The sequence below is a fragment of the Choloepus didactylus genome, chromosome 25 (assembly GCF_015220235.1).
Source record: "Choloepus didactylus isolate mChoDid1 chromosome 25, mChoDid1.pri, whole genome shotgun sequence".
Classification (NCBI taxonomy): Eukaryota; Metazoa; Chordata; class Mammalia; order Pilosa; family Megalonychidae; genus Choloepus; species Choloepus didactylus.
In genome coordinates, this window is record NC_051331.1 from 2,847,686 (window position 1) to 2,860,527 (window position 12,842).

The 12,842-nt window shown below is 49.5% G+C and overlaps 1 protein-coding gene across 2 annotated transcripts; it reads right to left on the reverse strand.

Moving 5' to 3' along the window:
* Positions 1-13: 13 nt before the first annotated feature.
* FAM32A (family with sequence similarity 32 member A) lies at positions 14-6,782 on the reverse strand. Of its 2 annotated transcripts, none has more exons than XM_037818185.1 (4): positions 6,641-6,782; positions 6,388-6,529; positions 3,060-3,113; positions 14-172 (listed from the first exon to the last, which is right to left on the reverse strand). In XM_037818185.1, exons 1-4 carry the CDS (start codon positions 6,712-6,714, stop codon positions 146-148), a joined length of 297 nt encoding a protein of 98 aa, XP_037674113.1. In that variant the 5' UTR covers positions 6,715-6,782; the 3' UTR covers positions 14-145. The 2 variants fall into 2 exon arrangements, with proteins under 2 accessions (XP_037674113.1, XP_037674112.1); XM_037818184.1 differs by lacking the exon at positions 14-172 and adding an exon at positions 1,886-2,907.
* Between the last annotated feature and the right edge of the window lie 6,060 nt (positions 6,783-12,842).

Consider the following 12,842-nt stretch of genomic DNA (forward strand, 5'->3'; position numbering starts at 1 on the left):
AGCGAGGCCCAGAGCGGCAGGCAGAAGAAGCAGGGCGCCCTCTAGGGGTCCGGCTGGACCATGGAGCCAGGGCAGCTGGAAACCCCGCCGTGTGTGCCAGGTTACGCGAGGGATCCAGATGCTGGGAGCGACTGTGGCCCAGCCCTTAGGGAGCTCCGTTTGGTGGAAGAGTCTAGGAAACGAATAAATGCAGTCACCACTGTGTTACTTTCTATGGGGAGAGGTAAGGTGGTGGTTCCTTGGAAAGAGGTCAAGTAAACTTTCTGAAAGGCACTCAAACCTTATAAAAGTCACTACCTGTCACAGTGTGTCAGTATTTGTCAATAAGCAGGCTTGGCTTTGTGCCTGTTCATGGCCTGGAATGATCTCGTGGAAATTATCCCCAACTGAACACGGGCAGAAAGCGGGTGAGTGTTTGAATTATGGGGAAGTTAGTGGCCACAGTGGGCAGTGCAGACTGTGGCCCAATAGATCAATTGATTCATATCCCATTTGCTTTATGAACGGGAAATGGGGAAGTGCCTGCATCCCACCCCTGTGAACCATCACACTGCCCCGGAGATCCCAGCCTTGCAGCCCGCCTCTCACATACTGTTCCTCTTCCCTGTCTCCAAGTGGGATTTGGGAAGATGGCTCTTGCAATGGTGTGATTCTCTGTCCTCTGCTTAGGAGGGAGATGTAAGTGGGAGAAAACCCAGAGCAGAAAACTGCAACATCTGAAGACTGCTAAGTGGACCCTGGCTGTAAGCCTTCTTTCACAAAGCACAGAGAAGAAGCCAAGACAGGCTGTGGGGCACCAACTGTCTGGTGAATAAGCTCTGGAAGGAATCTGATGAGACTACGGGATGATGCCTGTTGCTGAGGGAGAAAACCAGGGATCAGATCAGCAGTGAGGGGCAAATGCGTGGGAAGCCCTATCGTAACCTAGCTTTGTACTCTGCCCAGTCGATTGCAGTGCGTGTGTTTCAGTCGTTTTGTTTACCAAACTGTATGTGCTCACTGAAGAAAACTTGAGGAAGTGCCAAAGGGAATTAAGACCATAAAGATCACAGAAGAGAGGTGACCACTTAACATCGGGGAGCATTTCCTTCTGGGCTTGCTGTAGCTATTTTGTTTAGATGTTTAAAATCAGCATCAAGAGGACAGGGAGGAAGAGGTGGGACAAGTCTTTTGTGGAAACAAAGACCTCCAGATGCCAAGAATACCGCTTAGTAAACACTGTCTCTGTACATAAATTACTTGTAACCCCCTTTTCTCCCTACATGGGGGATTTGGGTCATACCTGAATTTCACCTTTGGCATTTGTATTTAACATGAGTTGGCTGACATCCGCAGTATCTCAGAAAAGTCCCTACCTGTAGACCAGGGATTCTCAAAGTTTGTGGTATGTTAGGATCACCTGGGGAGCGCTGAGAAATCACGATGATGGGCACCCCCCACCCCCAAGCCAACTGATGTAAGAACCTCAGGGCCTGGGGTCCAGACATCAGTGGCTTTTACTATATGGCAGATTTTAAGAACCACAGCAGTGAACTCTAACATGGTGGCCTCCTGCCTTCCAGGGCTAAGTGGAGGTCCCACCCGCAGACTCAGGATTTGGCCACAGTGAAACAGGCGACATGGGAAGAGAGAGAGGCTGGAGCACAAAGATGCCATCTTGGACAGTGCTGCGTGAGTGGCTGTGCGAGCGAACCAAAGTACCCCAGCCCATGGATCAGAACCTTGCAGCTGAGCACAGCCACCCAAAGAAGGGGGAGAGAAGTCCTCGATGCCTCAGACTGGCTCTGGAGCGGTTCTGCAGGGATCGGTTGACTGACTGGCTCTCTACCCTTCTGCTGGGGCAGCGTTCCCATTGGTAATTAAAGAGTTCAAATGCACAGGCTCATATGGCATAACTGCATTTTGCTTTATTCCGCAGATCACACACAACAGTTTAAGTCCAACACTCGGCTTTTTTCATCTCACTCTGTTGCTCTTTCACTATGTATGTCAACAGCAACTTCTCAACAGCGTGTGGGGTCTGATCCCAGACTGGTAAATGTAGGCTCTCCAGTGCTTGCCCCTGGGTCCATTTGGCTGCACCTGGGTCTATCTGTCACCCCCAAGGTGTCCCGAGGCCGGAAATGCCCAACAGGCCCCATGCCAACTCTGAGTAAACACAAGGGGCCGCAGGGCGTGAGTCAGGCTGAGTCTGGGTTCTGCTACAAACGTTGCTGTGACTGCTTGGCCATGTTTGCCACAGGTGTCATGGCAACACAGTTAGCAGAATCTGGAACGGGGAGCTGGGGGAAGGGGCTGCCAGCCAGCCCAGCCTCAGAAAAGGACCAGACAGCCTGGTCCACGCTCGCCTTGGGCAGCTGCCTCCCAGGCTGGGGCTGTCCAGCTGGCCAGACAGCAAAGGAGCAGCCTGAAGGCCACAGAGCTCTAAGCAGCGTCCCTGGGGCCCAGATGGACCACAAGCCCAAGCTGAAGGTGGCTTCAAAGTGCTGGTAGTAGCTCCCTCTCTGGAGTCAGTTTTACTCAGGCAAAGGCAGCTGGCTGGCTGACCCTGGGGGGTTCAATGCAATTTGGGGAAGGGGGTAGGGGACACACAACATTCTCACGTGGTACTTACACAAAAATTACCTTCCCCTCGGGATACACTTTCAAAAATTTCCAGCTCAGGTAAAAACATTTATCTTCTGTGTGCTACCAAGAAGCCGACAATGAGTAGAAGGACAGTCTAACTTTAATCGAGTTCTGGAATGAGGGTACCCAAGCTTCAGAAAGCCCCATCTCAGCAGAAAATGCAAGGGTGTGTGGAAAAGGATGTTCCCAAAAGGTGCTGGGGCTGGGAGACTACTTCGTCCAGCTGACTTTGGGAATGTCATAGTGCTCCGTGAGCGTGTCCAGGTGTCGGTTGAAGTCCTGAGAGAGCCAAGGACCAAGCTCGTCTCAGCCCTGACCTGGCCGAGTATGAGGGTCCCTGGTATGGCCCAACCTGCCTCCCCACACCCATTTCTCCTCAACGAGCCCCTCCCCCTGTCCCCACACCCCGGCCGGCCCGGCTCGTGCCTCACCTCCACTCTCTGCTTGTGGGTCTTGGATGCTTTCTTCAGGATCCTTTCCATTTGCTGAGGAGAGAAGAGAGACAGAGGTGAGCTCGCAGGCTCAGCCCAGCCCGGCGAGCAGGAGACAGAGGATGGGAGCCCAGAACCACTGGCAGTTTCAGGCCATACCCCGTCCTTCAGCTCCACCCAGGCAGGTCCAATGGGGAAGCCTGGCTCCAGCGGCCGCTGGGACCCTGGGCCAGTTGCCCTCTGGACCAGGCCTCGTGAGGAGCCACAGAGGAACCGGCATCAAGTGAGCATCTGGCAGGGGCCACTCCGCTGGGGGCTCTTGGGGTGCTTCCTGGCTGGTGCCTCCGACACCCTTGGGAAATGGACAGTATTCCAACTGGCAGATAAAGGAAGTCCCAGCTGGGGTTTCGGGAAGAAAGAAAAATGAGGAAGGGTGACCTGGAGTAGCTGTCCAGGTGACAGCCAGCCCATGATGCTGTCACTGTGCCCAGGAGGCCGCACCTGGCTGTCCCCACGGCTCCCAAGGCAACACTGGGGTATGTGTCCTGCTCCTTGACCTGCTCCAGCCTCATTCAAACCTGATGGGCAGCACCTGCAGAGCCCAGCAGGGTCAGGCCGGCCTCGGCTCTCGCACTGACCAGCAGGGCAACCGTGGCCGACTTGCCCTGGTGCCCCCCAGGTACCCACGCTGCCCGGCATTCACACCCTCACACTGCCCCTGCTGTGTGGACTCAGAGCTGGCCCCGTGATTCGGTTTACTCAACAGGAGGCAGTGATGCAGAAAGCAGTGCCCGGGCCGGGCCAGAGCTGTGAAAAGCACAGGCAGCTTTTGCTGTGCTCTGGGAAGCCAGTGGCCCTGCAGGTCTGACCACCCTTCCGGAAAGAAAGGACGTTGGGAGACAGGCCATGCGGCTGCGCTTGGGGGCAGATGCGTGAGTGGTGACAGAGCCCCATGGGCCTCCAGGACTTTAGCCTCAGATGACCCCTGACTATGTGAGACCCCAAGCCCGACTGGCAGGAGGACCACGGGGCTGAGTCCACAGAATCACGAGAAACAGCAAGTGCTGCAGGTGCCACCCGGTTCTCCTCCCTCTGAAGCATCTGTGCTGCCCCATCCCTGCCTCTCCCTTCCCGCAGACGTGAGCCCACCCACGGGAGGCCGGGCTCCCCTCACACCAGGCCCCCACACGGATTTGACCAGTTTTCATGCGATAGCACATGCCAGGCCGCACTCTGCCCTCCCATGGCCAAGTCTGCAGGGTGCCTTGGGTGCTGTCACCACCTGCACTTTGCAGGCAGAGGAAATGAGGACCAGGCCGTGCAGCTGGAGATGGGGCTGGAGATGCCAAGCCCCTGCCTCCCTCCACCGGGCCCCACTTCCTCAGAGCTGTCCAGCCTCCTCAGTGACACTGATCACCCGACAGTCTCCCAGGAGTGTTCTCCATTTCCCAGCTGTGCCCACATCCTGCTCCCTTCTTGTTCATCCGCCACATCTCCCCCTATCTCCCCACTACCTGGGGTCAAACAAATCCTTTCTTAAATGACAATTTTCCCTTGGCTCTACATCCCTTCCAGCTACAGTCCAGTTCTGTTCCCTTCGAGGCCAGTTTCCTGCAGTTACTCCCACACCTGCCTCCACCCCCATCCCCCAGATGCCCCCTCACCGACTGCTGAGTAATGGCCAGGTCCTGCTGAGGACTTTCGTGCTCACCTCACCCTAAGCAAACGTCTCACGCTGCCGGTCACGTCCTCCTCTTTGAAACCCTTTCTCTACTAGGCTCCCAAGGACACAAGCTCACCCAGTTTTCCTCCTTCCTCCCTGCTGCTCCTTCCCAGCTCCTCTGCAATTTCTTCCCGGCCACTCTCTAATCATGGAGAGCCGCAGAGCTCAGCTCAGGCCCTGGACCTCTTCCTGGCCGATGCCCCTGCATCTGAGGATCTCACTCAGTGATTCCCAGATGTTAATCTGGAGCCCGGCTCTTACCTCCAAACTGCAGGCTCCGGATGTCAAAATGCCCACAAGAATTCCCCACTTGGATTTCTACCAGGCATCTCAAACTCAACTTTGCTAAAACCCAAGTCTTGATTCCCTTTTCTCCCCCTGCTGAAACCTGCTTTGCCTGAGCCCCTCCTCCAGCCCCCCAGTAAACTGCTCCCTCATTACCCCAGTTGCTGCGGTCAAAATCTTGATCATCTTGATGCTTCTTTCCCAGCCCACAACCAAACCCTCGGCCAATCCTGCAGCTCCTCCTTCAGCTCCACCACTATTCACCGTGCATTAGCCTCCATCCCTGGCTCAGGCAGTAAAATCCCAGCCCTGCCTCTGACTGTGACCCCAGGCTAAGGACTTCAGTGCATCCACTTGTGAAAACTTCACTCTAAACCCTACGAGCAGGAAGGGACTTTATACCCACTTTCTGGATGATGAAATTGAGGCGTAGGAGGTTGACTTGCCCAGAGTTATATCTACCAATGGAAGGGAGTGACAAGATCTGCGTTGCCAGAGCTGGAACGTCTCCTGTGCTTTCCGCATGACTGAATTAGGCCTGGGAATAATGAGTTAGCTTTCCCCAAGGCCACTGGACTGACCCCCCAGACCAGGATTTCTCAGCTGCAGCACTACTGACATTTTGGGCCAGACAATTCTTTGCTGGGGGGTTGGGGGGAACATCCTGTGCACTGTAGGATGTTGAACAGCAGCCCCAGCCACCACTGGCCAGGTGCCAGTAGCATCCCCTCCCCCTGCAGTTGTGAAAACCGAAAATGTGTCCAGGCATCACCAAACATGAAGGAGTAAAATCATCCCAAGTTGATCGCTCAAAATAACTTGCCTTAGCTTATCTATCTTAGCCTGACCTTTCCTGTCCCCACCCCCACCCCCATACTAAGCATATAATCCCAAGAGAAACTGAATGATGAGCCCTGAAATACAACATATTTGAATCCACCAAGCAAAGGGGTCATGGAAACAGCAACGAGCATGGCCAGTTAACAACAGCTACACGAACTGAGCCTTTACTCTAAGCCAGACCCAGCGCCAAGGCTGTAACTGCATTATATCATCCAAAGTTTCCCACCCTTTTAGGTACTATCGTTGACCCCTACAGACAGAAAACTGGGACACCGAGAAAGATATAAAGTCGCCAGCCCAGCATCACTGTGCAAATGAGAGACAGCAGCGGACTCCAGCTCTCTCGCCACTGCGGTCCACTAGGACCCGCGGCGCCTCCTCCTCTATCTCTCACGCCACACCCTCTCCCCGGAACCTCGCTCGGCCTCCCTGACGCCCCCGGCCCCCGGCACCTCCAGCTCGGCGCCCCCGCCTCACCCGCTTCTCCTGCATCTTCTCGAAGGCCGCCTGGGCCGGGGTCCGCTTGTCCAGGCCGCGCCGCTTCTCCTCCTCGTTCTTCTTGCTCGTTCCCATCGCTTCTAGAAGTTTCGCCTTGTCTTTGTCCTTCTTTTTGTTCTTCCTGGGAGGGGAGGCGAGAAGGGGGAAGGGGGTTGAGAGGAAGTCAGAGGACGAGAGCCCGGGTCCCGGGAGAGGGTGTAAGGGGCCAGGGCTGGGGGGCCCGCGGCCTCACCGTTTGGTCACGCCGAGCTCCGCCACGCCTTTCAGCTTCAGTGGTCCCTTCTGGACCTGCTCGTAGGCCGCCATGACGCCCTACAGCCCTTCTCCAGGCCAACTGCCACACTTCCTGTTTGTCAACGCCATTTCCGCCCCAGTGCCCGCCTCACTTCTTCCTGATTGGCCGAGCCAGGAGGGGCGCGCACCTCCCTGTCGTCAGGACGTGTGCCACACTTCCGGGTTGCGGGCCGGGCGGAGAGGCGGGCGCTGAGGAGTCCTGTGAGGCCCGTTCCCTGCCACACTTCCGCTTTGACGCCCACTTCCGGCTTCTCGGCCCTAAGGTGCCATCCCTACCCAGACCTGTAAAGCCAATTTGGGGGAAATCTATTATCCTAGAACCCAGCGCCTTTTTTTTTTTTTTTCCCCAGTGTTTTCCGTGCAATTGGATGACTTATTCTCTCTCTTTTTTTGAATTAGAGAAGTTGTAGGTTTACTGAAAAATCATGCAGAAGATAGAGTTCCATGTAACACCCCACCCCTATTAATTAACGCTTCGTTAGTATGATAACTTTGTTACAATTGATAAAAGAATATTATTACTCTTATACTATTAAGTCTAGTCCATAGTTTATATTAGGGTTCACAGTGTTTTATTGAAAATTTTTTCTAGTAAAATATATACAACCTGAAATTTCACCTTTTAATCATATCCATAGATACATGCATATATATACACACACATACTTGTAGTGTTAATTACATTCACAATGTTGTGCTGCCATCACCACCATCCATTTCCAAAATTTTTCCATCTCCCCAAACAGAAATTCTGTACCACTTAATTCCTCATTCCCCATTAATTCCCACCCTGCCCCTGGTTTTTAATACGGAGGGAAAAATCCCCCCAAATCCCTTGCCAGCATTAAGGAAAAACAAAACAAAACAAAACTTGTTCATGCTCACATGTAAGAAAACCAAACAGCACAGAAAGAGTTAAAAGAAAGAAAGGAAAAAGAAAAGTGAAAATCTCCCTTCCTGCCTCCTCCTAAAATGACAATTTCATAATCATTCTTTTCAGCATAAGAGTGTGTATATGCCAACATCTATCTGTGTAATGCCCATTTCTTTTCTGCTCTCGTCTTTTCATGTAACAAAACGTCTTGAATCTCTTTACATGGCAGAAGACACGTGTCCACCTCAGCTTCCTCCAAGGCTTGGCTGTCCTGTGGCTGAGTGAACCTCGCCCCAGCTGATGCCCATCTACACACCCACAAATCTTGGCCAACTTTTGCAAGTGGCCTGAATCCGTAGCTGGATCCAGGGCAGGTACATTTGTGTATTTTAATTTGGACAGCTGTTGCCCCAATTGTGCCAGAGAAGGGGTTTTGTGTTGTTGCTGTTGTTTTTTGGGGGGTAGGGCGCATGGAGGAGGGGCAAGTATCCCCAAATCTAGAGGACCCAGGACAAAGGAGGCACAGTAGCTGCCTTCCCCAGTCCTACCTGCAGGAGGCAGCAAGCGATCAGCCAAATCTCCTAGGCACACAGGTGTTCCAGAATTGGCTGAAGGGCTCCAAGAATGGGCTTCCTGGTACCAGCAGATGGCAGCTGCACTACTTTGATGTTAAAAGAGAGGTGTCCTTGTAGTGCTGTCCATGGACCAAAATCAACTAGCTCAGGGAGAGACAGGACAGACTCAACTGGGGAAACCTCTCCCCCAGGTCACTCAGCATTCTGGCCTCAGGAGTAAGAGCGAGAGGCTTTGGAGCTGCATATCTGGCACTTCCAAGGATGTGTGCCCTGGAGGATGTTGCTTGACCTCACTCTGAGCTTCACTTTCCTCTTCTATAAAATGGGGATGATTATAACAACAACAAAAACTGCGATAGCTAAAACTTTATATGGATTATCTCATTTACTCCCAGGGGTGTAAATCTCCCTGGCAACATAAGACATGACTCCTGGGGACGAGTCCAGACCTGGCGTCCTGGGGTTGAGAAAGTCTTCTTGACAGAAAGGGGGAAAAGAAATGAAACAAAATAATGTTTCAGTGGCTGAGCAATCTCAAATGGAGTTGAGAGGTCATTCTGGAGGTTATACTTATGCATTATATAGATATTCCTTTTAGGTTTTAGTGTATTCGAATAGCTAGAAGGAAATACCTGAAACCGTTGAACTGTAACCCAGTAGCCTTGATTCTTCAAGATGATTGTGTAACTATATAGCGTGACCGTGATGCAGTCTTGTTGGGGCAGACATTTTAGTGTTGATTAGGTTGGAACCTACTGATTGAGTGTTTCCATGGAGATGTGACTCAGTCAACTGTGGGCAAGACTTTTGATTGGATAATTTCCATGGAGGTGTTAGCTGTGAGAATTAGATTAAGTTTAGCTTTCACACAGGGTGAGGGCAGCTCAGGGAAATGGCAGAGGGTCAAGAAGCCAAGCTATAATCGGTGGCCGGTCCTCCTGTTTGTCCGCCCACTGTCTTGTAAGGTGGAGACTGGCGGGGGGTGGGGGTGTAGATGTTCCTTAAACGGCTTCATAAGTTGTTACCAAACTAGCTCAGACTGGCTTTGCAGTTCAAGGACAAAGGAAAGAGAGGTGGAGACTTGTTTCAACTGTTCCGAGTTTGCACAGGAGACTTTTTTTTCAAATGTTACCAATTTGGGCAGGCTGCATGTTTCAAATTTGTGTGGGCTAGTTAGGCTTGTCGAATAGAATGTAACCTCTGAAGTATCCAGCCAATGGAGAAACAGGGGAGGGACTTGCGGTTAGGAGTAGGGAATAAATACTGCTGAGTCTGTTGTTCTGCGTGCCAACCCCCACATTTTGGTTGGGCCCGTTCTTGCAAGATCGTGAATAAATTCTTTTCTTCTCTACAATTGAGTGAGCGTTTATTCCTTTTTAGGAATAGTGCTTGTTTCTCACATTAGCCCACCCATTCAGGGTGGGTCTGAATTAAAACACTGGAGCCATATAAAAGTTGACAAACAGAAGGAACACAGAGCAACTGAGAGTGACATTTTTGAGAAGAGCTGCAGCTGAGATACATATTTTGGAGATGGCTGTTGAAAGTAGACTTTTGCTACTCCAGAGTTTGTCTGCAAGAAACTGAGAGAATACCCTCAGACACCTAGAGAGAAATGTCCTGGGAGAAAGCCATTTTGAAACACAACCTGGGAGCAAAGGAAGCAGACACCAGCCATGTGCCTTCCCAGATGACAGAGGTTTTCCAGACACCATTGGCCATTCTTCTATGAAGGCACCCTATTGTTGATGCCTTACCTTGGACACTTTATGGCCTTAAGACTGTAACTTTGTAACCAAATAAACCTCCTTTATAAAAGCCAATCCATTTCTGGTATTTTGCATAATGAGCAGCATTGGCAAACCGGAACACTTGGCAGTTACGAATGAAGACTCTGTAAACATTCATGCACAGAATTTTAAAAATTGAGCTATAATTCACACACTGTAAAATCCACCCTCAATTCACAATTCAGTGGTATTTACTACATTTACAAAGTTGTGAAATCATGAGGACTATCTAATTGCAGAACATTTTTAGCAACCCAAAGGAAACCCCATCCCCATTAGCAGTCACTCCTCATTGCCCCTCCCCTCCCCTCCCCCAGCCCTTGGAAGCCACAGATCCACTTTCTGTCTCTATGTATTTGCTGATTCTGGACATTGCATATAAATAGAATCAGACAATACATGGGCTTTTGTGTCTTGCTTCTTTCACCAAGCAACATGATTTTGAGGTTCACCATGTTGTAGCATGTATCAGAACTTCATTCCTTTTTACAGCTGTATAATGTTCCATCGTATGGTGGGCCACATTTTGTTTCTCCACCCATTGTTTAACTTGTTTCCACTTTTTAGCTGTTATGAAAATGCAGCTATGGACATTCATCTACAGGTTTCTGTGTGGACACATTTTCATTTGTGCTGGTTTGATTATATTAGGTCCCCCAAAAGCCATGTTCTTTAATGCAATCTTGTGAGGGCAGACATGAGTCTTTTGATTAGATTATTTCCATGGAGGTGTGGCCCCACCCATTCAGGGTGGTTCTTGATTAGATTACTGGAGTCCTTTAAAAAGAGCTGACACAGGCCCAGATGCTTTGAGATGCTAGCCCAGAATTTGCTCTGGAGAAGCTAACAGATGAGAAAACACCCCAAAGCAGCTGAGAGAAATGTTTGGAGAGAAGCTTGGGGGCTGACAGAAATGCTCAGAGATGCTTGGAGCTGTGGACAGAAGGATGTTTGGAGATGCTAAGCTAAGGATGCACAGGAGCTGAGAGAGGAGCTGAAACACAACCCCGGGCCCAGCAGACACCAGCCACATGCCTTTCCAGCTGACAGAGGTGTTCTAGACGTCATCGGCCTTTCTTCATTGAAGATATCCTCTTGCTGATGCCTTAGTTTGGACACTTTCATGGCCTTGGAACTGTAAATTTGTAACCTAATAAATCCCCTTTATAAAAGTCAATCCATTTCTGGTATTTTGCATAATGGCAGCTCTAGCAAAGTGGAACATCATTTTTCCTGGGAAGCTATCTAGGAGTGGAATTGCTGGGTCATATGGTAACTCCAGATTTAACCCACTGAAGAACTGTCAGACTCTTTTCCAAAGCAGCTGCCCTATTTACATTCCTACCAGCAATGTATGAAGTTTGCAATTTCTCCGCTTCCTTGTCAACACTTGTGTTATCTGTCTTTTTAATTTTAGCCATTCTAGTGGCTGTGAAGTGGAAGCCCATTTTGATTTTCATTTCCCTAGTAATAAATTATGTTCAGCATCTTTCCATGTGCTTGTTCACCATTTACATATCTTTGGAAAATAATCCAATCTTTCACCCATCTTTAATTGTGCCATTTGTCTTTTTGTCATTGATTTGTAAGAGCTCTTTATATATTCTGGATACTAGTCCTTTATCAGGTATATGATCTGAAAATATTTTCTCCCATTCTTTGGGAGTGTACAGATTTCTGTGTCAACATAACTTTATATTTCCCTGGGTAAATACCCAGGAGTGTAACTGCTGAGTCATGTGGTAAGTGCATGTTTAACTTTATAAGGAACTTCCAACTCGTCTTAGAGTGGCTGCACCTTTTTGCATTCCCACCAGCAATGTATGAGAGCTCCAAGTACCCCACATTCTCACCAACATTTGGTTTTCCCCTTTTTTCCCTCCATTTTTGTCATTCCAAGGAGATCTTTTAAAGACTGATCAAAGCTACATTTTACAAGATGACTTCTCATTGGGTAGACAATGGTTGAGGAGACCGGGGCTGGTGCCAGAGGAGCCTGCTGGGAGGAACGTCAGTGGTCCAGGCCAGGGAGGTGGGGATGTGGATTGGGGGAAGAACCAAGGGCAGTTTAGGGGGCTGGAGAAGATGGAGTGGATGAGGGAAATGGGAACTCCATAAGGCCCAGGGACCTTGTGAGGACACAACGGCCAGGCTAGGACATTAGATCCCCCCAGATACTCTGCCCAAGAGGATTCTGGGTCTTAATAAGGTAAGTAGCTGCTACACTGTATCTGTCCATTGAGGATGCACGTGCACATTAGCCTATTAAAGGCTGTGACAAGTCCTGCAATAAAGACCTCCATCTGATCTTATACCCACTGTTTTTCTTTTTTTTCAAGATTGTATTTGTTTATTATTTATTACACAAAACACAAGAAGCACTATAATTCCTAATATGATTATAGGTAGTTAACAAAGGGTTTATGTCATTTTTAGAAAGATCTATTGCATTGATCACTGAAAAGATCTATTACATTGCATTGATATTGCCTGATTTTAAAAAAATCAAACTACCCTATTAGATTTTGGCCAACTCTTCTTTTTTTATATCTTTTTTCCATTTTTTATTGTGAACTTTAACATATACACGTAACAGTGATAACTTTCAATGTAGTAAATCTCAAAGAATGTCATGTGTTGCAATTGCACAACTTCAAGCATTTCCATTATTGCAAAATATAACACACATACAGAAAGGTGTCATCTCTCGATGTACAGCTCAACAAGCAGTCATATAGATGATTTCAAAAATTGTTGTGGGTTATAGTTCCACAATTTCAGTTCTTTCCTTATTATGCAATAGAAGGTATATACAGAAAGGTGAAGACAGTCAAGGCACAATTCAACGAGCAGCTATAGAGCAAATCCCAAGGGATGCTATAGACTTTAATTCCACCGTGC

Bases quoted from the DNA above. Each gene is read 5' to 3' on its own strand.
- FAM32A (XM_037818184.1), bottom strand. From the start codon at position 6,714: ATGGCGGCCTACGAGCAGGTCCAGAAGGGACCACTGAAGCTGAAAGGC. The intron at 3,114-6,387 runs GTGAGGCGGGGG...TTCTCTCCTCAG, and splicing joins AGAAGATGCAGGAGAAGCGG to CAAATGGAAAGGATCCTGAA. The intron at 2,908-3,059 runs GTGAGGCACGAG...TGGCTCTCTCAG, and splicing joins CCCACAAGCAGAGAGTGGAG to GACTTCAACCGACACCTGGA.